At 45.5% G+C, this 27,566-nt stretch overlaps 2 protein-coding genes and 1 long non-coding RNA gene across 3 annotated transcripts; 2 read left to right on the plus strand and 1 right to left on the minus strand.

Moving 5' to 3' along the window:
* Positions 1-239: 239 nt before the first annotated feature.
* Positions 240-9,558, plus strand: PIN4 (peptidylprolyl cis/trans isomerase, NIMA-interacting 4). The gene is made up of 4 exons (XM_027836765.1): positions 240-346; positions 3,477-3,550; positions 8,521-8,640; positions 9,372-9,558. The coding sequence occupies exons 1-4, from the start codon at positions 304-306 to the stop codon at positions 9,528-9,530; spliced, it is 396 nt and encodes a 131-aa protein (XP_027692566.1). The 5' UTR covers positions 240-303; the 3' UTR covers positions 9,531-9,558.
* A 272-nt stretch (positions 9,559-9,830) lies between these two features.
* Positions 9,831-18,459, plus strand: LOC114023978. Its single transcript, XR_003566854.1, has 3 exons — positions 9,831-11,102; positions 14,075-14,181; positions 18,373-18,459. It is a non-coding gene; the product is annotated as an uncharacterized LOC114023978 (long non-coding RNA).
* On the minus strand, positions 17,339-27,525 carry ERCC6L (ERCC excision repair 6 like, spindle assembly checkpoint helicase). The gene is made up of 2 exons (XM_027836764.1): positions 27,424-27,525; positions 17,339-21,254 (listed from the first exon to the last, which is right to left on the minus strand). The coding sequence occupies exon 2, from the start codon at positions 21,062-21,064 to the stop codon at positions 17,729-17,731; it is 3,336 nt and encodes a 1,111-aa protein (XP_027692565.1). The 5' UTR covers positions 21,065-21,254; positions 27,424-27,525; the 3' UTR covers positions 17,339-17,728.
* Between the last annotated feature and the right edge of the window lie 41 nt (positions 27,526-27,566).

Below are 27,566 nucleotides of genomic sequence, written 5' to 3' on the forward strand. Positions count from 1 at the left end.
GGAAGGGAAACTCCTGGAAGGCGGGGCGTAAGGCCCTGACCTGATTTTCCCCGCCCCTACCGGTCTCGCGAGCAATCCGCCCCTGTCCCGCCGAGCTTCTATTTCATTGGTCAGGGTATCGAAGGACCCGGGCGCCGTGGCTGCCTCAGCTACTGCCTGACTATCGTCGATTTAGGGTGACCGCCAAGTGCTGATTGCGTTCTTCAGGCATATCATTGGACATCCTGACGGGACCTTCAGCCGCGTTTTCGGCAATTGGATCCCCGGAAGTAGTAACGGAAGCGGTAGCGGGCAACGGGGAAGATGGCGCCCAAGGGAAAGAGCGGCTCTAGCAAAGGAGGGAAAGGTAGGGATACCTGAGGGAGCCTGGAGTCGGGACTTCGTGCGTGTCCTTCCCGAGCGTTGCATGATCAAATTCAAAGGCCTCAGCGGCCTTACACTTGCGTCCCTGCCCCTTCCTTCCTTTTCTTACGCTCTCTGTTCTCTCTCCGCGCCTATCGTTTCACGGGATGGGAGGAGGGGAGACTCCCAGCTCCCTCCGCTTCCCAGCCTGTCGCTTAAGGGGGGCGCTCCTCGCTCCGTGTGCCCCACCCCCAGCCTATTTCGTGGGGAGGGGGGGGGCTCCCCGCACTCTGCACCCCTGAGCCTGTCTCCCCGTGGGGGGGGGGGATCCTCCAGCGCTGCACCCCACCCCCACCCCCAGCCTGTCATGAGGCGGGGGAGGCGGGGGAGGCGGGGGAGGCTGTTCTGTTCGGCACAAACGCCTCGTCCCTAGTTCAGTGTGCAGGTGTCAGAGGTGGGCACCGGCTCTTCCAGACTCTCTGGAATAAGCTGGAATAAGGGTGGCGTATGGAGGTTAGAGGGGAGTCATCCACGATGAATCTGCTTTCACTTAAAAGATTCGAACTCTTGGAACGTTGAGTTGTCTGAGGGAAACTGGAAAGGGGGTGGAGTGGGGACAGGGCAGTCCCTGAAAGGGAATGAAGCCCCCCTTGGTTCTCAGTACTCCATAGGAAGTGGATGTAGGATGTCACTAAATTTGAAATAACAGAAACAACAAGAATTAGAAAGCAAGCGTCCATTCATTTCTTCTCAGTCCTGACTGAAGAAAATTCAACTCTAATAGTTGCATCGTTAAATGTAAACGTACCAAACGTCAAAACGAAACTGAGTCACAGAAAGGGTTAAAAAACAGGCTCCAACAATATCCTATATACAGGGAACATACTTGGTCCAGATCTGCTGAAATGAAAGGATGATCGTGAAAAGCTGGATCGGCACTAAGGACACTAGACAAAGCTGAATAGAAACCAGAAGGCGATCATGGAAAAGCCTTAGCCTTGCAAGGGGGGGGGGGGGGGCTAAAAAAAAAATCAATATACTGAGAGAGTTTAATGCCCCACTGTCAGGGCGTGGTAAGTCCAACAAAACATGAGAAAATCTAGTACTGAAAAGAATATTCAAGCTCTAATACACCGTTGGTCAGACTGTAGACTAGTGGAGGATTTTGGAGGACAATATGGCCACGTGTATAAAGAATCATAACACTGATTCCTATTTATCCAGTGGTTCTGTTGCCAGGACTTTAGCCTAAAAATATAACGAAAAGGAAGATGGGACTTGTCTCTGCAAAGGTACTCCAACCTGCTTTATTATTGTTGGAAAACAACTGGCAATAATACAAATCCAGTAATGGGAAGATGGTTGAATAAATTATGGCATGTTAATGTAATGGAATGCTAGAGTTCTGTGAAAAGTACAAATATGAAAATTGCAGGCAGATATGAAGGTATTGCTGGGAGGTGAGGCAAGATAAGATTAGCAGAACCAAAACTGTACATACAGTGACTGAGCTAGGAGCACACATACGCACATTTAAATATATATATTATGTATTTATTATATTATATATAAATATACATATGATACATTTATTGTATTATGCTAGTAAATAATATATATTATATAACAGCATGTACCTTTTTGGAGAGCTTTGCAGACATTACTTTTGGATCTTACAGCAAATATCATATAATTATATATATATAAATACATAATTAAAATTATATATTTATTGTATTATATTAAATATATTTTATATGTGTATTTTCAAGTAAACAAAGCAGAATTGCAGATTGATTTGGAAAAGGTACAAATACACCTTGGTGGGAAGTAGGAATGAATATTGGTATCTAATAATGCAGTAGATTCCACTTAGTTAAATGCTGAGAATTTCATGTAAGATTTTATCTATTATTTTGTAGGTTTACTTGATTATTAGTATTTGTGGATAGTGACTGCATTTGTAATAAAAAATACGTAAATTTTGCACGTTCATCTTTTTAAACTACACATTTATTTTGGCAGAAAAACGTACCTAACCATATTTTAGTTCTAAGAATCTCAGTGTCAAATGCTCATGTTCACTTGGCGTATTAGAAGTGACTCTCATGACTTCAGAAGAATTTTATAAAAAGAATTCCTGTTCTCCTTTCCGTGGATAAAAGCATTGCATACGTTGATAATCCCAGTCCCTGTGTTGGTTGATTTTTCCAAAGAAGGTTCATTTTGTGGATGTGAGTTTGGGTGTGTGCATTTGAAGGGAGTATCCAGAAAAAACAAGGCATCAGTAAAACATTTTTTAAAAAATGAATCTTCCATCCAATATTGAAGTTGTGAAGAATCTGACTCTTTTGTTGAGGCCACTAGGTGGTGCAGGAAGGCAGTGAAGAGAACATTGGGCCTGGAGTCAGAACTTGGGCCTGTCAAGTAGGGGTAATAAGAGCACCAGCCTCCCAGGGTTAGTTGTGAGGACCAAATGAGATCAGATTTGTTAAAACACTTCGCAAACTATAAGTACTAGTTCTTTTTATTATTTTGTAGAGAAAAAAAAATCTTCCTGACTAGTGATTTGAATCAAATCTCTACTTTGCCTTCCAGAAACTGCTGACTTAAAAACTCTTTTGTGTAGTATTTTCAGTTGTCCTGGCCTCTTCTGTCTGGTATACTTGGTTCTTGATAGTGGCATCCTGTGAAGCTTACTTCCCTAGACTGTTGAGCTATGGATTTTCTGTCCCATAAGAGAGGATGCGTGCGCGCGTTGATCTAACTCTGTGCACTGTATTAATGAAGTTGATCCTGTTTTGTTTGGAGTTGGAAGATAGGGAGAAGCAGATGGAGTAGAGACATGGCGACGCTGATTTTCTAGGACAGTTCTGATTTCAGGAAAAGAAGACCTACTTTTAAAAAATGGGATTGAGGCTTCTTAGTTTTCTGTCGCTGTCGCTTCTGAGTACGTACCACCATTCCCCCTAGATTGCAGCAAAGATAAGGAGCTCAGCTGAAACTACCCTAACGGCGGCAGTGTTTAAGGCCGTGTGCGCCCCTGTCACTTTTTGCTTGCTGGTTCTGATGTCTGCACACTTGCATAACTTGATGCGAAATAGCATGACATGATCTTTTCTCTTTGGTAAAAGGGGGAGCAGCTTCTGCGAGTGAGGGTGCAGATAAGAAGGCTCAGGGTCCCAAAGGTGGTGGAAATGCAGTAAAGGTGAGTTACAATGATCTCATCTTTGTCTTCTGAAGTGTTTTATTAGGGCTTAAGAAACCCTATGCATCATCAACATTTTAAATCTATTGAGCTTTCATCGTGAAGACAGATGCATTGTTGATGGAGTTGAGAAGTAGTCTAGCCCTTCTGGAATGAAATCTAGAATCATGCTAAGAAAGTGAATAACGTTTCCCATGCCCTTTTATCGAGAGAGCCATCTTCTAGGCATATACCCCAACATGGTGAGACAGAAAATCCCCATGTACACGAAATGTTTATAGCAGCACTTTTTGTGATAGCAAAGAATTGAAAATAGAGTTGATACCCATCAGTTGGTAATGGAATTTTACTGTACTGTAAGAAATGACGCGTGTGATAAAGAGAAGTGTGGAAGGAAAGATCTCTATGAACTGATGCAGAGGGAAGCGAGCAAAGCCAAGAAGATGTTCTACACAATGTCCACAACAATGCCAGTCACCAAACAATCACCAAAAAACCCTGAAAGCGGATGTTGCAAAATCACAGAGAACAAGCCTAGTTCCAAAGCCAACATGTGAGAGGACCCTCCCATCCAGCCCCTTTGCAGTGGTGGGGCAAGTGTAGTGCACTGTCCATATTTTTAGACTCTTTTGCTTTATTGATCAGTTCTGCTGCTGATTTTTTCCCCCCTTTTTTGTCTTTAAAAAATGTTATTTGGTATACAGGATAGCCCTCTGATACTGGAGAACATGATGGTCATAGAAAAACCAAATAATATCAGTCAAAATGTATTTTCAAAAAGAAAGGATGAGAGACATGTGGGCAGATTGATGGGAACTGAGGTCAGATGAGGTCACCAGGACCCAAAAAGCAGGAGGCACATGGAAAGAAGGAAATGGGCCTGACTCGCGTGCCTGAGCAGACGGCCTTCTCCAGTGGCTTAGCGGCTGACTTGGGTAGTTTTGCTGGCCTGCTTTTCCTCCCTCTCTTTGTCTTATTTATTAGAAGGGATGGTGCCCAGAAGGGCAGGGGAGAGGAACGGAAGCAGACACAATAGAAAACCTCGGGAGGACAGGACCTGGCTTCCAGACAGGAAGGCGCTGTTTCAGGAAAACGACAGCTAGCGAAGCCTAGTGTGTGTTCACTTTGACAAAGTTGACAGACTTTCCCCTGGGTGAGTGGCCTTTGTCTATGTGCTGTCTGATGGGGAAAAAAAAGTCGAGATGGAACAGCAGAAGGGGAAAATGGGAGAATGTCAAGAGGCTGAGCTCCTTTAGGGTCAGAAGGCAGGGGGTATAGTCCTAACCTTGTAGGCAAGGTCTCTTCCTCTTGTCAGTGGCTTTTCTTGACCTGCCTAGAAACTTGCGTCTTGGAATTAGAGGCAGCCGGGGGTGCCACAGTGTGCAGAGCACCAGGCCTGGAGTCGGGAAGACCCGAGTTCAAATCTAGTCTCAGACACTTCCTAGCTGTGTGACCCTGAGCAAGTCACTTATCCTCTGTCTCAGTTTCTTCAACTGTAAAGTGGGGGTAACAATAGCACCAATCTTCTAGGGTTGTCTTGGGGATCCATTGAGGTCATATTTGTAAAGTGTTTAGCGCAGTGCCTGGCACATAGTAGGTGCTATAGAAGTGCTCGTTCTGTTCTTTCCCAATTTAGGGCACTTGGTTCTCACTGTACTGCTCCCAGCCCACCCCCACCCCCACCCCCAAAGGAACTGAGGAGGCCTCCACACAGCAAAGTATCCTTTTCCTCCAGTTAGGTCAGAGTTTGAGTGAATTTTCCTGCTGTAGAGAGTAAGACTCTGGTCTGACTCAACAGGTCATTTTTCTCTTGTTTTTAGATCACCTACATTTCCCAAAGTATTCTCTCCCAGAGAACCATCTCTTATTTTTCCCCTCTGCCCCCAGCATGAACAATTTATTAATTAGGCTGAAAGTAACCAAGAAATTGGTGAGGGCCGACAGGGTCTTTTATAACAATTAGTAAGATGACAGAGCAAAAATTTTTTTTTTTTTTTTTAAGGCAGTTGGGGTTAAGTGACTTGCCCAGGGTCACACAGCTAGTAAATGTGTCAAGTGTTTGGTCTGAGGCCGGATTTGAACTCAGGTCCTCCTGACTTCAGGGCCGGTGCTCTATCCACTGCAACACCTAGCTGCCCCGACAGAGCAAAATCTTGAGCACCATAGATGAGTCTTCTTCTGATTGGCTGTCTGTGATGATCACAATTGAGGTTACATTATTTGGACCTCCCCTTCTGAAACCCCCTTAACCACAGCCAAGACATGTGATTTGAGTCACTAGACGAAGGTTCCCAGATTAAGGGTATGGTCCATAATAGCCTTGAATAATCGTGAATTTGAGTTAAGTGGGTGGTGGGTAAAGTTACCAAGGAACTTGAATTTGGGATAAGTGGGGAGCAGGTGAGGTTACAAACGTGGACAATACAAAGGTGGTTATAAGGCTTGGCTTTAGGCAAGTTTCTGGAATGTTGGGGAAGGATGAAGTTCTGACGGTAAGGAGTTTGGATTTACCAGATTGATTAAGCCTTCAAAATAGAATTCAAATCAATTTTCAATTTTATGACCCCCCTCCCCCCTTTGATTCTTGGGAAGCCGCGTCTCCTGTGAATCACTTAGTTTGATTAAAATGACAAATCAGAGTATGGTAACAAAAAAAAAAAAAAAAAAAAATTAGGTATGTCTGTCAATCCATAATGATTAGTAAAGTTGAGGCAATGGTGTTACAGGAGCAAAAAATGCTGAAGAAAAGGAAAAAAATTCATCTTTGCAAAGCTACTATGGATCTCTCGGAATTGGTTTTGAGATAACCCTGGTACTCTAAGTATAATGCAATAATTGATATAGAGCCAAAAGATAATAATGAGGCCTGTGGTCAGGAGGGTGTATTTAACTGAAGTAGCTAGTATGATTCCCCTTCCTAGCCAGGAAAATACCAAAGAAAACCAGGAAGAGGGGTCCCTGAAAGGGCATGTTGACCTTGTACATGTTTTGGGCCATGAGTATGCTACAGCCTTCCTTAAGGGGAGACTGCCATGATGGCCACAGAAACCATCAGGCCTAATCTTAGAACAATTCATCCCTTAGTCTTTGAGACAACCCATAACCAACGCATTGACAAACTCCTTCGGGGGCAGTCCCCTTCGGTAAGTAGGCCTTATAGAGACAGTTGACATATGGGGAAGAAATGAGAGGGAAGGGTGAGCATTTGGTCTCTTTCCTAGTAACCTGTTTCCAATGTCCATTTCATAAGCACGTTATATCTTAGGGCTCAGTGATGTCTCCTGCAGTCTTCTGGTTTCTGAAAACATCTGCTCTTGGGCATTTTGAAATGGGCCTGTTCTCAGAGCAGCTCTGAAGGGAAGGGCTTCTCTTAGAAGATCTGCTTCTCTGGTCCAGGTTACTTGTAGACAGTCTTAGATGTTTCTGCTAAAATCTACCAGTAACCAGACTCAATACAATTTAGTACAACCACTTAAATTTCACCTTTCCAGTAACTAGTTCATGTGGTGAAAACCACCCCAAATCTTATAAGAACCATCCCTTATTACAAAGAATAGAAAAAATGGGAAAGAAAAGTTCAGTGAAACTAGCACATAGAAATGTGTGCAGGATGTATAGTGCCCCACACTCATAGTCCTTTAGGGCCAGGCTTGGCCTTCCTAGTTTTGCAACATTCACTTTCCATCCTTTTGTTGTTTTTGTTGTTCTTTCCATTTCCGTTATGGTATCCTTGCTTGTATTGTTTTCTTGGCTTTGCTGCACTCTGCATCAGTTTGTAGAAGTCTTCTTATACTTTTCCACATTCATCATTTCTTATAGCACAATGATATTCCATTATGTCCTTGGACGACCATTTGTTCACCATTCCTCAGTTGGCAGGTATCAATTTTGTTTCCAGTTCTTTGCTACCACAGAAAGGGCTGCTTTCGGGTTTTCTTTTTTGTTTTTGTTTGTTTGTTTGGCTGGGCAGTGGGGTTAAGTGACTTGCCCACAGTCACACAGCTAATAAGTGTTATGTTTCTGAGGCCGGATTTGAACTCAGGTCCTCCTGAATCCAGGGCCGGTGTTCTATCCACTGCGCCACCTAGCTGCCCCTGCTTTCGGTTTTTTGATGTGCATGGGGACTTTTCTTGTTTTTATCACTGGCCTCCTTGGAATATTTGCCTAGCAGCATACCAGATTACTTTCCAGAAGGGTTGAGCCAATTCATAGTCAAGTCAATAAGCATTTCACAGTTCCCCCAACTTCACAGTAGTATACCTGTCTTAGTAGTAGTAGTAGTAGTAGTAGTAGTAGTAGTAGTTTTTGGTAGTACACTCCCAACATTGACCATTCCCATCTTTTGTCATCTTTGCCAGTTTTCAGGGTTTGAGGTTGTTTTAATTTGCATTTCTCATTATTGGTGATTTGCAACAACTTTTCATATATGTGGTTGGTAATAGTTTATGATTCTTTTGGATATTTAGTCCTTTAACCACTTTGCTCTTGGGGGATGGCTTTTGGCCTTATATATTTCTGTTAAGTGTATATATCTCAGATACCAAAACCTTATCCTAGATACTCAGTACAAAGATTTTCTTCCCGTTCGACTGCTTCTCTTGATGCGTTTTCATTTGTGCAAAAAGCCTTACAATTTCGTGTAATCAAAATGTTCTGTTTTGCGTTCTGTGATCACTTCTGTGCCTTGTTTGGTTAAGACAGGGCCGTGTGGCCCTTCGAAGCCAAACTGCACAGGACAAATCAGTCAAAGGGCCGCACTTGAGGACCTAGAGGGCCACATGTGGCCTCGAGGCTGCAGGTTCCCCACCCCAGGTTAAGAATTCACCTGTTGCCCATAGCTAGGAATGGTACCAACAGATCCTTTTTCAGTTACCACTTCATGAGCAAGGATCACACAATTGATTCTTGTACTGTGAGAAAGGGTTTCGAGTAATAGAAAGTACTGTGGGTTTCCTCTTTTTGTCTTGTAGGTCCGACATATTCTGTGTGAAAAGTATGGCAGAATCATGGAGGCCATGGAAAAACTGAAGTCTGGAGTGAGATTCAATGAAGTCGCTTCACAGTACAGTGAAGATAAAGCCCGGCAGGGGGTACCTCTCTCTTTCCAGCTAGCACTGTGCCTTAGCCCTAACCCTCAATTTTTTTCTCATTCCCCCGGCTCCAATATGCCAATGAACACATCATCTGGTGACATCTGGTGAAGGTCTCAGCCAAGAAGAGCCAGAACTAAGAAGTGGAAGTGAGCAGTGAGCACCTGAAGAAGTAGCTACCCTCTTTGGGTTGTGCCCACTGGAGGGGAAGGGGCTTTAAAGATGCCAGTCTCCTCTCTCCATTTCTTCATAGCTACTCTGGAGCTGTGTTTGAATTGTGGCCACTCTTGGGGTCCCACTGAACTGAAAGAGGAGACAGGCCCTTCTGTCTCTTCTGATGCTGATGTAGAGGGCCTTACTAAGGCTACAGGCCTTACTGCCACTTTCTTTTGTGACCCAGATCTTCTTTCCAGAGTCCTACTCTTGTCCATGCCTCCCACTACCTTGGATATCTCCAGCTGGAGCATCTCCCTTAAACACCTAATAAAAAGACCTGATTTTTCTGTAAAGCCCCTTTAGGGCTCACCAACAGACCCTGCCACCTAACTAAGTACAGAGAAGGCCACTAGGTAAATTGTTTGGCAGCCCATGAAACAGGATCTATGATCTTGTCAAAAATCTGGTCTCAGATTTTTCTTTGAGGAAGATAACAAACATACAGTACATGCCCTACTCTTCAACTTAATTGTGTATAATTGATTTCTTTTGTTTTTGTTTGTTTGTTTTTTCAGGGAGATTTGGGATGGATGACCAGAGGGTCTATGGTAGGCCCATTCCAAGAAGCAGCATTTGCTTTGCCTGTCAGTGGCCTAGACAAGCCTGTGTACACAGATCCTCCAGTGAAAACCAAATTTGGGTACCATATTATCATGGTTGAAGGGAGAAAATAAACTGTGATAAATGAGTTGATTTTTATGAGCTTCAGACATCTAATGATTTCTTTTCAAGGTGCTGAACAGCCCATGTATCAGTGCTTGGAATCAGAATGGTTAAGAAAGGTATTCTTCAAGGACAAATGTTCTTCTCTAATGCCTCATGGTTGTAGAGGCCACCAGGGAGTGCCACCGTACATATAGCACTAGGCTTGGAGTCTGGAAGCCCTAAGTTCAAATTCAGCCTCAGACACTCTAGCTGTATGAACCTGGGCAAGTCACTTAACCCTTGCATGCCTCAGTTTTCTCAACTGTCAAATGGGGATAATAACAGCACCTATCTCCCAGGGTTGTTGTGAGGACTAATGAAATAATAGTTATATACTATAATAACAAGCTATAGAAATGCTTGTTCCCTCGCCCCCCCCCCTCCATGGTGAGTGGAGCATGAGCTCTGCCTTGCAGATTCTCCTGGGCTGGGCAAGCTTCGGGGTAGGCCCTTGTGCCTAGGACATTATGCTGTCTGTTCCCGAGCCACGTTCCTTCTTTTTCCTGGTGTTTCCCCCACTCTTGTCTTGCTCTGTCTCTAGAACCTCTACTAGCTCTTTTATGTCCAGCAGCTTCCACCTCCCTGCTTGTGACCTTCACTGAAATGGCTAGTCAGCTGCGCTCCAGGAGCTGCTCCCAAAGAGCCCTCTGATCTGAGCTAGCAACCGTGCCCCCAAGCTGGACTAGCTGCTGTGCCCCCAGAACAGAAGGGAACAGCAGGAGTTGCCTCCATGTCAGACCATTGTGGTCACTTTCTTCCTGCTACAGCCCGAAGGCCATTAATCCCAAGGCCCTATGCTCCCTGTGGAGCTCTACTGTGAGGTAGTCACGCTGCTGCTCTTGTACCCTACTCTTGTCCGTGCCTCCCACTACCTTGGATATCTCCAGCTGGAGCATCTCCCTTAGACACCTAATAAAAAGACCTGATTTTTCTGTAAAGCCCCTTTAGGGCTCACCAACAGACCCTGCCACCTAACTAAGTACAGAGAAGGCCACTAGGTAAATTACTTGGCAGCCCGTGAAACAGGATCTATGATCTTGTCAATTCAGAAGATCCCTCTAATGATGCAGAAAATAATCCCTCTATCCTCTGCATCTCTTATTCATTCACGACTTACCATAAATTTGCTACAAAGATTCCACCCAATATGAGGCCTTCCTCGCTTTCTCCTAACATTGTAAGGTACCAGTGGTAGAGGACTCACTTTCTACCTGTTAAGTCAATCAGCATTGATTAAACACCCACTGTGTGCTAAGCACTGAGGACAAAAAGAAGCCAGTCCCTGCCCTCAAGGTGCCCCCAGTCTAATGGAGGAGTCGTCATGCAAACAACCATGTACTAATGAGCTACACAGGCTAAACTGGAGGTGATCAACAGGGAGAGGGCCTTAGCATTAAAGGGGCTGGGGAAAAGTTTGCAGAAGAGGGACCTGTAACAGATGGGAAGGAAGCCTCGAGGCAGAAGTAAGAGTTCCAGGCTTGGAGGATGGCCCATGGAAATTCTGCAGTTGGGATTCACTGGATCGCAGAGTGCATAGAAAGGTAGGAAGGGGCCAGGTTTCAGTACTTTGAATGACGATGAGATTTTACATTTAATCCTAGAAGTGATGGGGAGCTAATGGAATTTGTTAAATGGGGAGGGCGGCTTGACACCATCCAGTCTGTGCTTTAGGAAGATGACTTTGGAAGCTGCCAGGGTCTGGATGCATTGTTTGCACATGACACAGGCTGAATCATCTGTCGGTGCCTCTCAAGCGAATTCAGGCACGCTGCTTAACTGGTGGGCCTCCCTGCCCTCAAGTGGGTTTTAGTGAGACAAGCACCAGATTTGGGGTGGGAGGACCTTAGCTCCAGGCCCAGCTCTGCTACTTACCACCTGTGTGACCTTAGGCAAGTCGCTTTTATTTCAATTGCAAAATGAGGACACTGGACAAGATGATTTCTAGGGGCCTTTCTAGTTCTGGAACTTGCCATATAACGAGGGGTAGGAAGGTATAACAGGCAGTAGAATGGAACAATCCAGACAAAAGTTCTAGGGAAATGGGAGGAGGGAATGGTCTGGAAAGGCTTTGAATAGGAAGTGGCATCTGAGCTGGACCTTGGGAAAAAAAAAAGATTTCATTAGGCAGAGCTTCCTGCAAGGAAACAGAAGAAGGGACTGGACAAGTTGAGTTTGATTGTAGTCCACGAAGGTCGGTCATCAAGTAACGGTAAGTTGGGGCCAACTTGTGGAAGGCCCTACACATCAGGCTAAGGAGTTTATTGTGTAGGCACTAGGGAGCCATGGAAGGGTTTTGAGCTGGGGAGTGTCATGGTCTGATGCGAGCATTAGGCAGATTACCTTAGTGCTGGGTGAAAGATGACCTGGAAGGAGTGGGACACGTTCAGAAGTCATTCTAGTAATCTGGGCAAGAAGTGATGACTGTCAGTGGAGACGAGGGGACAGGTGTGAGAAAAGCAGTTCTACTCTAGCGAATTTTCCGATGCCATTCCCAGATAAATAGGCTCTGACACAATTTCGGTAGCAATAAGGTATCAGCTCGGCTCAGTCTTAGACAGAGGGTTAAGAGATGAACAGATTTGTTTCTGCCTAGGCTTCCCGGAGTCACTGCAGCAATGTTACAGCCTCAGGTCTTCTTTCCTCACTAAGAACCTTCCACTAAGGAAAGATTTAGAAAGTTGGACCTACTGCTAGGCCCAGAAGCCCTGTTTAGCTCCATCACATTCCCCCAAACCAGCAGACCTTCCGAGAAAGGCATAAATTCCTCAGCACAATGTAGTGGCCCTATCTCTCTTTTTCCCTGGTGTCTGAGAAACGTAGTGATGCTGCCATCTGTCACCACAGTACACAGAGGGCTGGGCCTGGAGTCAGGAAGACCTGTGTTCATATGCAGCCTCAGACACCACCTATCTGTGTGATCCTGGGCAAGTCACTTGACTCACTAATTGCCTGCCTCAGTTTCCCCAACTGTAATACTAGCACCTCCCTTGCAGAGTGTGGGAGCCCCAGTAAACTGGTACGTCTGTCCTCTGTGATTTCGTCCTAGACTACCTAGGGGAAAACTCCTTTCTCCTTTCTATTTATCCTCACTCTTTCATCCCCATCCACCTCAGCCACATCCTGCTTTCCCCTCCCCCACACTTCCTTTGTGTCTTCTGAAATGCTCATTCTGTTATTAACAAACTTCACTTTGTCTTTGCCATCTTCCCGAACTTAAAAGAAACCTCCCTCCGCCCCCAACCCTGCAACCCTGCAAGACACTCCATCTCCCGCCAGTACTCAACGTCCCTGAACATTTTGGGCCAGAAGGAAAAGTAGGCTGACTCCTTGTTGATCACTCCACTTCCAGAAGCTCCCTCTGCTGACTGACTATCCATATCCTAGTGAAGTCAGCCCTCATCAGCCCCTAAGCCATTCACCTTTTCCTTAAGGAAGTCACCGATGGCAAACATCTGCTCTTCTACCTCGGAAAGATTGCCAGCTCCTCAAATCCCGAGGCCTACCTAGTTCATAAAACCTCAGCTCTTAAGATCTTCACGCCCAGGGGCCATTCATACCTTAGATCTCCCCATGCCCTTCCTCCAGGATGTAGCCATTCTGACCACAACTTCTGTCATCCTCCAGGCACTTGCCCCCTTCCATCTCTCCCGCTCTATCACGCCTGCCTCATTTTTCTCCCTGTGCAACCTTGGCCCTATTCAACCCTTTGTTGTCCTCTACCCTTGAATCCCCAGCCGTGATGTTGCATCTCTTCACACACTCTAAGTTCCTGCCCAAATCATCCTCAGTCCCTGATCTCACCATCCCATCTCCCACCTCTGTACCTTTGCTCAGGCAGTCACTCCTGCCCGGGATGCTGTCCCTCCTCAAATGCTGCCTCCTGTAAGACATCTTTCCTAATGCCCCTAGTTTATTAGGGCTTGCTTACTCCTCAAATGAATATTGTACTTAATTATCTGTTTATATGTTGGCGTAGAATGTAAGTTCCTTGAAGACAGGGACTGTTTTTTGTTTTGGTTTTTTGTCTTTGTACCTTCAGGATCTAGTACCTGTCTTTGCATGTATTAGGAGCCAGGTGGCATAGTGGATAGGGCACTGGGCCTGGTGGCAGGAAGACCTGAGTTCAAATCTGGCCTCAGACACTTGTTAGTTGTGGGACTTAGATGTTAGAGACGGTGGGGGTCACTGTGGCACTCACTTCACCTCCGCCTCAGTTTCTTCCTCTGTAAAATGGGGATGATAGCACCTACCTCCCAGGACCGTTGTGAGGATCAAATGAGATAATTGTAAAGTGCTTACTTAGCACAGTGCCTGGCACACAGTAGGTGCTCTAGAATTGGTAAATCTTAGTAAGTGCTTGTCGAATCCAATCTAAATCGTAAACTCAAGGGCAGTATTTTCTTATTTTTAACCATCTCACCTGTCCACTTGCACAAAAATAGTAGTGTACTTTACATAGGTAGAGTGTAACTTTTTTCCAAGGGTGCTGACCAACCCTTCCTTATTTTCACAGCATCTGTGTGCGGCATTTTAAAGATGAAGAAGCTGGCAAAGAAGTCAGAGCTAGGCCTGGCAGTGCCATGAACACACTAGGCAGCCTCCTGCTCCCAGGCCAACGAGGTAAGGATTTGTTAAAAGGACCAATGAATGAACAGAAACGTCAGAAGGTGCTGTTGGCTACTACCCAAAACCCATTGTCTTTTTGAGGTCTTCCAAGGGACGAGTTCACTGCCTCCCAGCAGATTACTTTACCACATTCTCCCAGGTTGACCAAAGGCCAGGGAGGGGGAGAGGGAGTACGGAACCAGTGCTGCTCCTCCCCACGTGCAGACAGCAGCTGCCTCCACAGCTCTTGACATCTTGATGGGTGTTATTTGACCTGTGTAGGTTCTTGCCATCACAGCAGAGCAGAACCCCTTGGGAAAGAAGAGCCCTATTCCCAGTTCTACAAGGAGAGGGACAGAGGATCCCTGTATAGACGGGTTGAATTCCAAGACCTTTCAAAGTTGGAAGTGTAGGGTGTGTGTGTGTGTGTGTGTGTGTGTGTGTGTGTGTTTAATACCATTGCTCGTATATAAGTCATCTTTGGTAACACAGCCGATTTCAGACTGAAGAGTTGGAAGTGACCTTGGAGGTCATTTATGTAGTTCAAGATATGTAGAGAGTGAAAGCATTTCCTGAGCCCCTACTGTGTGCCAGGTCCTGGGGATACCAAGCCAAGCTAGTCAGTCCCTCCCTTCAAGCTTCTTACTTATCTATACCCTAATTCAGACACTGCGGAGGGGGCGGCATGGGCCACACATTCTGCTCTCTTCAGTTAGAGGCAGCATGTGGTAGAGTGGAGAGTGGAAGTCAGAGCTGTGGTTCTGAACTCTCTTGTTTTCACACTCAGACAGATTGCTTCATTGTTTGGAGCTTGTTTGCTTATCTGGCACATGGGAACAACAGTGATTTTGCTACTTACCTCACAGGGCTTGTGGGGAAAGGGAACACCACATTAAGTGTGAATTATTTCACCCATGCCTAGAATGTAGGTCTGGGCAACATAATAGCCACTCCTATAGGGACAGCTAGGTGGTGCTGCAGTAGATAGAGGGCTGGGCCTGAAGACTCCATCTTCCTGAGTTCAAATCTGCCCTCTGACACGTACTTGCTGTGTGACCCTGGCCAAGTCACTCCACCCTGTTGGCCTCAGTTTTCTCATCTATAAAACGAGCTGGAGAAGGAAACGGTAAATCACTGCAGTATCTTTGCCAAGAAAACCCCAAATGGGGTCATGGAGAATTAGACACAACTGAAAAACAACAATAGGCCCTAGAGTTGAAAGGGGTCTTAGAGGTCATCTTATCTAGCTCTCATTTTAGAGGCCACCGAGCCTCAGAGAAGTTATGTAATGTGCCCAAGGTCACAGACCCAGTAAACTGCAGAGCTGGGCTTCTTATCCAGGTTCTAATTCTATGTGTGTTGATTAAGTTGGGAGGCCAAAAAGCTGGCCCAAAAGTCACAAGGAGTGGGCTGGGGGAACAGAAAAGGACCATGGCAGGCCAAGCAATTTAGCTGCCTTCACATCTGACAAATGTTTTCTTAAACCTAGCGTTTCCTAACATCCCACCCCCAACAAACATCTTCCCTTGTAAAATTGAGATTGCACCCATTCCTCACTCTCACTGAAAGTGTTTCTTCAGCTGTTCCCTGGGCCCCAAGACTGGTCACTTGGCAAGGAAAAGGCCTTTTACAGGCTGCAAATGATGGCGCCAGCAAAATGTACTGAGGGGTTAGTGGTCCAAGCAATCTCCCCAGCCTGGACAAAGGCCAAGAACCCGAGATGCAGGCCAAGTCAACGGTGTTCTGGCTACCATCCTTCAGGCCCCTAGTCATTCTCCCTTTTAACTCCCATCATGCTACAGAAACACAAGTTTCTGTACCAGATACTTTCATTTAAAAGTAACTGTCAGCTGTCACCAGCCCAGTCGTATTTGTAACTCATATAGGGCCATCCAATCAGCAGACATTAAAGTAAAGCAGTCTCAGCAACTCCCCAAACCTGTGCGCCTGCTGACTTCAATAAGCAATTACACTTTTTTCAAAGGCTACCTCTCTATGGGAGCAATGGCTGGTAACTGAAGATTGTTTTGAGGGGGCAAAGTTGGAGTTGAGGGAAAGAACGTAGAAGTCAAGACGGCTTTGAGTGTGATCTGAGGATATCTCCCTCCTCCTGAGAGAACAGGGACAAACAAGTATCCTGACATACAGTTCTACATTCATATTCCAAATCGACATGTATATGGTGGACGCTCTAAATATCAGGGACATATACTTGTAAATAAGTTCAAAAATCTTCTTTTAAGTATTCTGTTCTATGCAAGAAATATACATAGGCCTTTTGCAGAAATGTTTCCAGGAAACTGACGCAACGATTGAGCCCAGGGATGACTGACTACCTTAGAATATTAATTCCAATTACTATATGCAAATGAAAGTGCTCACTCTTAGCCACAGTCTAGAGCCAGTAGGCGAGGGAAGAACAACATGGAAAAATGCCTCTTCCTAAGAGGAGCACAAGGAGTGGGGTGGTAGAGTGGGCAGAGTGCCAGACTCAGGAGTCAAGACAACCCAGATTTGAATCCTACCTCAGATGCTTAACTAGCTGCAGTGAACCCAGGTTGACAAGTCACTGACCCTCACTCAGCCTGTTGAATTCAACTGAGGTTCCCTCCAACTTTGATCCTGAGAGTGGCTCTTCTGGATGTGAGGAGTGAGCTAGGTGTCAAGCTGAATGATTTTGCTGAGTGAAGGGGAACAATCGTATCTTCTAAGATTCACTTCCCCCAGCCACCTCCTTTGTATGGGGGCAGAGGACTGTGAAGGCTTTGTGATCAAAGCCTTTCTGTGAGCAGAATAGGCTGCAGTAGGTAGAAGAGACGAACCCTGGAATGGCCCCATGTCCAAGGAGATGTGTTCTGGGAAAGAAGAGGCTGGGGTCTGAACAAGTGCAGAAAGTGCTGATCTCAAGACAACCCCAAGGCATAAAATTCCTAACGAGAGCTACTGTTTATACGAGGTCTTAGTCCAGTTTTAAGCTTGAGATTGTTAGGTTTACCAGAAGTAAACAGCGCTCTACATGTCAGTTCCTTTCGTCCTCAGGATAAACTGAACAAATCAAAAATGAGTGAAGCAATAGCAGTGGCCAGTCCCATTTAGAATTACAGCCTTTGATGCCGCTGAGAAGCTGCTTTCATATGCACTTACCAACAGCATCAATTTCAAAGAGAACATAACATTTAATTTGAATTAAATTCACTTTAATTTTTCCAACTAGAGTACAAATCCCCGAGGAGGTTTTTCAGAACAGAGTCAATTGGCTTGTAAACTTAAAAGAACCTTTTAAAAAACAATATTGTCCCATATGGACTGTCCCAGCAGCAAAACAGACAAGAACAAAAGTCAGCAAAAAATCTCAATCCCCCAGCCCAGTCTTGATGGGAGTAATAAATGTTCACTAAAAAATAAAGGGGGGGGGGGAACATAAACGTGTTTGTCATCCTAAACATGCTAGAAGCTATCCTTTATTCAAAGCAATCATCTTAAATTAGGAGAAACTGAATTAGAAAAGTAAGCATAGATAACCCTTCAGGGGATTGTAAAGCACAGCAAACAAACCATGTTCTCAAGTTTGATTAAGTTGCTTATATAAACTTAAAGTCAGGAGCATGACTTCAGGATCCGTACTTTTTATATCGAGGGCTTTAAGAAGACAGTTGAGTGCTTCCTGTATTTTCCCGCTCTCTTTCAGTTCCTTTCCACACCTGACAAGAGCCTCATACTCATCTGTCATGGGAGCTGAACTGGGGTTGTGTGCAGTGGTCTCTTGTGAATCTTGACCAGATGCACTCTGCGCTAAGTCTGAGCAAGACACAGACAAAGAGCAGGGCTCGCTTGGGGTCAGTGAAGTTTCTTCTGCAGGTTCCTCTTCTGAGTGTTCAGACTCTTGAGTATACTCTGCTGCCGCTGCTTCTAAATGCTTGTCGGTACCCTTTTGCCCACTGGCATCTTCTTCCATATCTTCAACATGGTCTAAAATCACATTAATAAGTGATCTCCGTGAAGCCAGGGATCTTCTAGAAATTGCAGAACTATTTCCACCACTCCCTATTTCAAATAAAAACAATTCAGATTGGGATCTGTTGCTTTTGGGAGTTGAGCTAAATTGTGTCAGTACTGGGTTTGGGAAAGGGGGTAACATTCCTTCTGTCACAAAATCATCTTCATCATCTGAAACAATCCTCCTCATCGTGTATCTCGTTTTCACAGGAGCTATTTCGTTCTCCAGTTCGCTTTCTTGACCAAGCTGTGGATCCTCAAAGCTGCTCTGCCCCCTAGGATTAGGTACTAAATCCCACATGCTGTTCTCCCTTTCCATGGGCTCCAAAGACTGCTTGGAAAGGTTCTGTCCACTCTCTAGAGAATCTTCCAAGAAAAGATTGAAATCATCAGCATCTTGCAGTGAAGAAGCTAAGGATTCTTTTCCTAACTTGTCCTCGTTTGGTCCAGAATTCTCCATTGCACTTGGGTCTGCTGACAAATCCCCTACTACGCTAATGAGAGAAGTACCCAATTCCATAGACTTCTCTGGACTTATAAGCAAGATGGAAGATTCCAGCAAAATCTCTGAATTTGTTAGTTGATCTGGATTTGGTTCAAGATCAGCTTTTGCTGTTTCATGAGCTAACTGCTTTATACTTTCCTGAGTGTTATCTGGTAAAACTTGACTATCATCAGGATTATTGGTCTTTGATATTTCCATTTCCTGGCACTCTTCATTGGAAAAAGTAGTTATAAATTCATCATCAATTTTGTGTTCTGATAAACGAAGATCAGATTGTTTTACAGACACATCTACATTCATGGCAGAGAGATAGTATGCCTCACTGTCTTCAACAATACTTAAATTTGCCATTCCAGAATGGACAGACTCTTCTTGTGTAAGATCAACAATTATAGGCGGTGAAGGATGACGTGCAACATTCAGTTCAGAGTATTTTTTCTTTGGTTTGGAAGATGCAGGTTCTTTCAGCCAGGTTTCCTCAACTCCAGCTCTTGCATTGGTCAGTAAGAGCTCGTTATTCTGAGACTCTAATTCGACTAGGAGTTGAGCCTTTTGAACCCTTTCTTGAACATACTGAGATTCCCCTACCTCAGACTCTTCGTGAACAGACACATCACGTGTGAACATCAAATCGTGGTCAGAGATTCCTGCTATTCCCAAAGTGTGTAGGTAAGCAATATGTTCCTCCAATTTCTTATCGGTCTTTCTGTGACCAGCATGCAAAGAATGCAGTTGCAACTGTGTTGCAGAACTCCGAAAGTCCCCTATCGTAAAGAGCTCTCGTAATTCTTGCTTGCTAAAATATCGAATGGGGTTTTTTTGATCCCCGGTTGTTTGTCTTATTAACGAGTCCTTGAAAACCTGTCTTCTATATATTTTCTCCTCCACTGTCCCACAGGTGATCAGCCTATAAACCACAACATTTTCTTTTTGCCCGATTCTGTAAACTCGATCTACAGCTTGTGCATCAGTTGCAGGATTCCAGCTAGGATCAAAAATGACCACTCTAGTTGCTGCAGTTAAAGTGAGACCTACTCCACCTACTTGGGAAGTAAGGAGAAAAACAGAGACACCCTGATTCCGTTGAAATAAGTCAATTCGCCTCTGTCTTTCTGAAAGAGGAGTAACAGTTCCATCAATACGCAAAGTCTCGAAATTCTCTTTCTTTAAAAGGTGCTCTATGATGTCTAGAAGTTTTGTGGACTGGGAAAACACCAGAGTCTGATGTCCTTCATCTTGTAATCTCTTAAGCAATGCCATAAGGAATATCACTTTCCCCGATTCTTGCATTAGGGATTCATGAGGCACTTGATCAATCTGGATATCTGAATGAGCGACTTCACTTTCATCTCCACCAGAGAAGTTGCCTTCTTTGAAACCTAACAAACTGCAGGCCCGCGCTGACAGTAACCTCGGGTGATCACACAGCTTCTTTAAGACAGTCAGCTCAGCCAAAGGTGAACGTGTTTCCACTAACAACTGTTTGATGTGGTTTAGGGATACAAATTTCCTATATATTTCTTCTTGCAAAGGTACTAAATATACCCAAATAATTAACTCATTTTTCCTGGAAAGGGAAGGGATTTCACAGACAATGTCACCACCTGGATTCTTTTCTGGAAGATTGCTTTGGGGTTTATTGGCACTTCTCTTCTGTACATCTTCTTTAGTCCTCCTGAGAAAATATGGTTTTATAAGTGTCATTAAGTTTTCAGATATTTTCAACCCCAGGGCCTTCTCTCCTAAAGTAGCATCTTTCTCCCTGGCCCTAGTAATAGGATTTTCATATTCCATTTTAAAGGTTTTAGATGTTCCTAGCAAGGATCCCTGACAAGCAAAATCAAAGAGGGACCACAGCTCGTACAAGTTATTCTGAATTGGGGTTCCTGTCAGGAGGATGCGATTTTTCACAGGGATAGCCCGGGCAGCAATTGATGACTTAGTAGAAGAGCTTTTAATTTTATGGGCTTCGTCAAGTATGAGATAGTCCCAGACAAACTCGTTTCCATCCAATTGGGAAAGTTGCTGCCAATTGTTAATCAACATTTGGTACGTTGTAACAGCTACCCCATTCTTCCTCTGAATCCTGTGTAGATTTCTGGTACGTTCCTTCTTGCTAGAACCGTGAAAGGTGGCAATTCTCATTCCTGGGGTCCACTTAGCAAATTCTTTGATCCACGTGCTGATAAGGCTGGTAGGCATGATCAGCAGGACACACCTCACAAGTTCAGCATCAAACATAGCAGAAAGGAAAGCAATAATCTGAATAGTCTTCCCCAATCCCATATCATCTGCCAATATGCCACCTTTCCTTCTGTCTTTATACAGGCTATAGAGAAAAGCCACACCTTCTTTCTGGTGCTCAAAAAGTCGATCGTGTAGTTCTCGATACAGCATCAGACCACTGTTGCACACTTCAACAAATTCATCATCTCCTTCCACTGACAGCTCTTCCAGGGCTTCCTGTAGTATCTGGATTCGGCTCAGAACCTTGTCACTGGGAAAAATATCTTTTGCTAAACAGAAAAGTTTAAGGGCTTCTTCTAGATTTCCTTTCTTGGTTGCTTCTTTTGCTTCTTTTACATATCTATAAATGTAAAAAAGAAAGGCACTTGCTATATGCTGGGCATTGGAGGTATAAAGACAAAAATGAAACCATCCCCTCAAAGAGCTTATAGTTCAGTGAAGGGAAGGACTAGCAGGGGTAGGATATGTGTGTGTGTGTGTGTGTGTGTGTGTGTGACAGAGAGAGAGAGACAGAGTGTGTGTGTGTGTGTGTGTGTGTGTGTGTGTGTGTGTGTGCGCGCGCAAGAGAGAGAATCAGGAGAGGCCTGGTGGAGGAAAGATCAAGAAGGTCTTCCCATAGGAGTTGGTACCAGAATTGAGTTTTCAAGGAAATTAGGTATTCTAAGAGGCAAACATGAGGAAGGAATGCATGGGGGACAAATAGGCTGTGCAAAGGCAGGGATGAGAGAGGGGATGGATTATAGAATGTGTGAAAGGGAATAATGTATAAGACTTAAAAAGTAGATTGGAGCTAGGTTGTGAAGGGGTTTCAGTGATCAACAGAAGAGTTAACAGTTAATCCTACAAGAAATAAGGTGCTTGGGCAGCTAGGTGGGGCAGTAGATAAAGCACCAGCCCTAGAGTCAGGAGGACCTGAGTTCAAATCCGGCCTCAGACACATAACACTCACTAGCTGTGTGACTCTGGGCAAGTCACTTAACCCCAGTTGCCCTCACCAAAATAAATAAATTTAAAAAAAAGAAAAGAAAAGAAATAGGGTGCCACTGGAGGTTACTGAGCAGGGGGATATCATGTTGGCAGCTATGTGGAAGATAGATTGGAAAGGGGAGAGAGTGGAGTCATGGAGACTAATTAGGAGGTGGTTGCAACAGTCTAGGAAAGAAGTGATGAGGATGGAAGGAAAAGAAGAGGATAGATGTAGGAAAGGCTGTGGAAGTAGAATGAACAAGACTTAGCAACTGATAAATGTGGGATTACTGAGAACAGAGGAGTCGAGATCTGGAAGGTTGTGAACTTGAGTGACTCGACAGAAACAGAGGAAAGACCGGGAGTTTGAAACGTCCAGGAGATAGTTAGCAAGTCAGTGTTTGGCCTAGGGGCAAAGCAGTCCTGATTTTGTTATAAGCTACAGTTCATTTTGTAATACAAACTGGCCTTCTAATATCCTAAATTCAGAACGAAAGAGACCAGCACAAAAGATGCCAATGAAAGATGATTCCACAAAGCAAAGAGCTGGAAACACTCAAAGGGCCGTACCAGCAATAGCTGCTTCAGGCACCAATGGTGGGAAACAAACACATGATGGTTACTGGTTCCACATTCTAAGAAAATGCCTCAAACCTGCTACCTAGAGCAGGAGCCCAAGCCTGAATACTGATGTGGAACCCAGAAGTTTCCTTCAAAGCTCCACCCTAATCGAGCCAGTTAACTTTTTTGAGCATCAGTTTCCTCATCAGTAAAATGGGGCTGATAAGACCCCCTGCCTCTCAGGGTCATTGTAAGAGTCCAAAAGCTATGAAAAGGAGTAGCATCTCACCGCGTTAGCCCAGAGTAAGCAAGTCACCTCTGTAATAGAGAGGTCATGTCAACAAACACTAAGTCCTTACCGTGTGCCAGGTGCTGGGGATATAGTGAGGGGCTGTCAGACAAGGGAAGACAGCACATAAAAGAGGTGGGGAGGGCTGAAGGCACATACCCACCAGGGTATGGTGGTGCAGTTCAGAGAACCAAGGATGGCTAGTCTGGGCCCTTCCTCAAAATGGAATCTTCAGGAGGAACTCACCAATGGCACTCACTAGAGGCAATTAGTGGCAGAGTGGACAGAGCACTAGTCCTAGAGTTCGGAAGACCTGAATTCAAATGTGGCCTCAGAAGTTTTCTAGCAGTGTGACCCTCGGCAAGTCATTTTACCTCTGTCTTGGTTTTCTCCTGTGCAAAATGGGGGGGCAGATAATATTAGAACCTACCTCTCAGGGCTGGGAGGACCAAATAAAATTACATTTGTAAAAATGCTTGGCACAGGGCCTGCCACATGGTAGATAACCTAATAAATACTTATTCTTTCCCCCTAATAAGAGAAGGCAACTAAAGCACGGGGGCAAAGTCCAGAAAATGAACCATGACTGGTCCAGGCCCTTCCTCAAAGTGGAGGTGGGGGAGCCAAGCCAGTGCAGTTCAGTTCTTGCCCCAAATCCATCGGGCATCCCTGCCCAGCCTTCGAGAGGAAGACAATGCTTGAGGGAGGGATAGCACCAAGGCTGAGCCATGTGCAGTGGCCCCCAAAGTGCTAAGGAGCCCTGCTTCTAGGCCTGGGAAAATACAAAGTTTGGAGAAGACAGGCTGTAAAATCCCTTTCTGGAGTGTAAGGGCTAGTAAAGGGCTAAGACATGCATAGAAATGACTATAACCTACATTACTACATTATAACTGCATCAGAAAGGCACACAGTGCCACTTACGGTCTGACAAAGAAAAGGTGATTGGGGGGGGGGGGATCAGAATTTTCTTGGCTCTATTCCCTCCTCCCCTAAAATTGGACGGCTGTCTCTCTACTCCTCATAGATCCTTTTGGGGAAAAGCCTGTATTCTAGGAAAAGAAAGGAGTTATCAAGAAGGCAGGACAAAGCACTTAGCCATTGCCAGTATCCCAACCTGGAACACCACCGCTTCTCCCTCTTTCTGTGAGGTGCCTGCAGCCAGATTCTAAAAGCCGAACACAGAGCCAAGCGAGACCTGGCTTGGGGCACTCTGGGTACCTGGTTACCTGAGTGGGGGTCTCTGGGTGTTTGTTTTCTCCTAACACCTCCTGGGTGAGAATATAGTACAATGGGTTAAGCTGCAAAGTGGTGAAGATTTTCAGGAAGGCCCAGCAGCCATCGAGACTTGAACAGTCATAATACTGTTTCACAAGGCAAAACATGACTTCACCAACACTGAGTCCTCCCTTGTTCCCTCAAGTATGCCAGTGTCAAAGGTCTTGGGGCCCTGACAAGGTGGAAAAAAGCCCAAGAAATATCTTGAAGTTCAACATGTCCAAAAGCAAACTCACTGTCTTTCTCCCAACTTCCATATTACTGTAGAGGGAACCGCCAGGCTCACAATGTAGGTATCAGCCTCAACTCCTCATTCTCTCACCCCACCCCATGCAATCTGTTGCCAAAGTCTCTCAATTTTACCTTTGCAACATCTCTTGAACACTCCCCTTTTCTCCTCTGCCTCTGCCCCCACCCTGGTGCAGGCCCTCATCACCTCACATCTGGACTGACAGCAATAGCTGCTGGGGGGGCTGCCTACCTCCAGGTTTTCCCCACTCCAGGCTATCCTCCATTCAGTCACCAAAGTGATTTTCCTAAAACGGAAGGTCCAACAATGTCACTCCCCTACTCACTCAACTCCAGTGGCTCCCTATCGCCTCCAGGAGCAAATACAAGATGCTGTGTTTGGCATTCAAAGCCCTTCATGCCCTGCCCCCTCCTCCCTTTCCAATCTGCTGACACCTCACTCCCCTACTACCTGCTCTTTCATCCAGTGACACTGGCTGCCTGCTGTGCCTTGAACAAGACGCTCATCTCCCGACTCTGGGCATTTTCCCACACTTCCTCTTCTCTACCTCCAAGCTTCCTTCAAGCACAGGATGCCTTGCCAGATTCCCCCGGAACCTTCCTGGATTTGCTCATTTCCAATAGATCTCCTCTAGTGGCCCCTTTGTGCATAATTGTTTTTGTTCCTTGAGGACAGAGATAGTCTTTTCTTTTTATCCCCAGGGCAGACTTAGCACTGGACCAGGCACATACAAGGTGCTTAATAAATATTCATTGACCAATTGAAAAGAGGAGACAGCTGGTGGCTCAATGGAGCAAGTGCTGGGCCCTGGAATCACAAAGACTTGAGTTCAAATCCTGTGTGACCCTGGACAAGTCACTTAACCTCTGCCTTAATCCACCTGAGAAGGAAAGGTCAAACTATTCCAGTATCTTTACCAGTATCCTGCCATGGCCTACGGTCCCTGGGTCTGTGAGGTCAAAAAAAGTCAGACATGACTGAATACAACTGAAAAGCCATTCTTTTAAAGTAGTGGAGAGAAACAGAACCTAAACATGATGAGTATGTGTGAATTATTTTTAAAGGTCAGATTAAAATGCTTTCTAAGAAACCAAGAAAACTGTGTATATTTCTGATTTATTAAAATGCAGAGCTATAACAGAACAGAGACTTAAAACGTTACAAGGAAATTCACTGACATGCTTTCATCGTGTTCAGTTATTTTTCAGTTGTGTCTAACTCTCCATGACCCCATTTGGGGTTTTCTTAGCAAAGATACCGGAATGGTTTGCCATTTCCTTCTCCAGCTAATTTTACAGATGAGGAAACTGAGGCAACTGCCTAGGGTCACACTGCTAGTGTCTGAGGTCCGATTTGAACTCAGGAAAATGAGTCTTCCTGACTCCAGGCCTGGCACTCCATCCACTGCAGTGCCCCCCCTAGCTGCCCTTGGCTTTCATTGTACACATAAGAAAATAAAGAGAATTGAAGGAAAGCACTGGTTATCTGTGGGTGGTGGGAAAATCAAGAAAATCTTCCCAGAGGAGGTAGTGCCAGAGATGAGCTTTGAAGGAGGGCAAGGATTCGAAGAGGCCGAGGTGAGGAGGGAAGGCGTTCCTGGCGTGGGAGAGATAGCATGTGAAAAGACATAGACAGGAGACTGGACACAGAACTGAATTTGGGGAATAGTTGGTGGGTCGATCTGGGTGGACACTGTGTGAAGAGGAATAAGGGAGAGGTTGGAAGCCGGGGTGGGGAAGGCATGAAATGCTAGGCTGGAAGGGCCATTTTGTGGTAGAGGCAAGAAGCCACTGAAGATTTCTGAGCAGAGGAGTAACATAGCCAGACCTGTGCAGGATGGATTGGAAAGGGGGAAGAGATGAACTTCCTACCTAGTACCCCTGCCACTACCGTCTAGTCAAGAGGAGATGAGGGTCTTTAGTGGCCCAATAAGTGAAGAGAATGGGATGGATCGAAGAGAGCCTGAGCATAGAACTGACAAGACTTGGAAACAGGATTAAAGAAGGTGGCTCAAGGTCACACCCCCCACCCCATCCAGCCCATGCATATAATCCTACATACAGCCATTATCCAAGTTCCGGTTCTTATCGCCTCAGGTAGGGACTATCTAAAGTGGCCTCCTTCAAGTAATGATAGCTATTGTAATAATAATAGACTATTATAACTACCCAAATTAACTTCAGAGGACCTTTGAAGGAAGAAGCTATCTGCATCCAGAGAAACAACAGATAAACAAAAGTGCGTATAGAATGATTTTACATACACACACATCTGTGTCTAATGGTAGCCATGGGGGGGTTGGAAAAAAAGGGAAAAGAGTTAACATGATAGCTTTATTATATGTTCAAAAGGAATATCAAGTTGTACATAATAGATTTGCATTTCAAGTGCAGTCATCTTTTTTTATTCCGTGTTGTAGAAATGCCTGTTTTATATCATAAATTAAAAATAAATAAAATTTAGAAAAAATAATAGCTAACATCTATATCACACTTCCTAGGTGCCAGGTGCTCTGCTAAATGCTTCACAATCATCTCCTCTGGCCCCCACAAGACCCCCGGGAGGCAGGGTTATCCCCCTTTTACAGCTGAGGAAAGTGAGGCAGACAGAGGTTAAATGACTTGACCAGGGTCACATGGATTTGAACTCTGATCTCGGTTCTACGGTGATTTTGCAGTTTAGTATTTTACTTCCCCGACCTTGGCACATCCAGCCGTTTCCCTCCGCCCCGCCCCTGGTAACAAGGAGTCGCGAGACCAGGCCTGGGGGGTGTGGCCCGGGGGCTTGACTCGGCTAGCATGGGCAGGGAGACGTGTCCCAAGGGAGCAGGGGCGGGGTGAGGGCGCACGAATCAACACGCAGCAAGCCGGTTTTCTTCCTCTCGCCTTAAGGCTAGAGTTCGGTCGGGCCCAGGACAGCTTGGAAGGCCGGACACGCGCTACTTCCGCTCTCCTCCGCCCAGCGGCCCCCGGAAGCCTCCCAGGCAGCCCCAGCAAGCAGTGCGCACGCGCTCTTCTCTCGCCGCCGCACCCCCCCCCCCCCCCCCTCCCCACCCCCCTCCTCCCCCCGCCCCCCCCCCCCCCCCCCCCCCCCCTTTTGAGATTCAGTCAGTCGGCGGGCGCTCAGGGGGCTCAGGGGGCTGGCAGCGGCGGCAGCCTCACCACCCACCTCCGATAACTGGCTACTTGTCCCGGGCTCAGTAGCGGCTCCGTCGCACTCCCTGTGGCCGGGGCCGCCGACTCCGCCCTCGCCGCCTCGGCGTCAGCCTCGGTCCCGACGTCTAGCTCGGCCTCGGTCCCGACGTCTAGCTC

The sequence above is a fragment of the Vombatus ursinus genome, unplaced genomic scaffold (assembly GCF_900497805.2).
Source record: "Vombatus ursinus unplaced genomic scaffold, bare-nosed wombat genome assembly UNPS02014819.1, whole genome shotgun sequence".
Classification (NCBI taxonomy): domain Eukaryota; kingdom Metazoa; phylum Chordata; class Mammalia; order Diprotodontia; family Vombatidae; genus Vombatus; species Vombatus ursinus.

Excerpts from the sequence above, each read along its gene's own strand:
- PIN4 (XM_027836765.1), top strand. The coding sequence starts at position 304 with ATGGCGCCCAAGGGAAAGAGCGGCTCTAGCAAAGGAGGGAAAG. Across the intron at positions 347-3,476 it reads CTCTAGCAAAGGAGGGAAAG|GGGGAGCAGCTTCTGCGAGT; the intron begins GTAGGGATACCT and ends CTTTGGTAAAAG. Across the intron at positions 8,641-9,371 it reads AAGATAAAGCCCGGCAGGGG|GGAGATTTGGGATGGATGAC; the intron begins GTACCTCTCTCT and ends TTGTTTTTTCAG.
- ERCC6L (XM_027836764.1), bottom strand. The coding sequence starts at position 21,064 with ATGCTGTATCGAGAACTACACGATCGACTTTTTGAGCACCAGAAAGAA.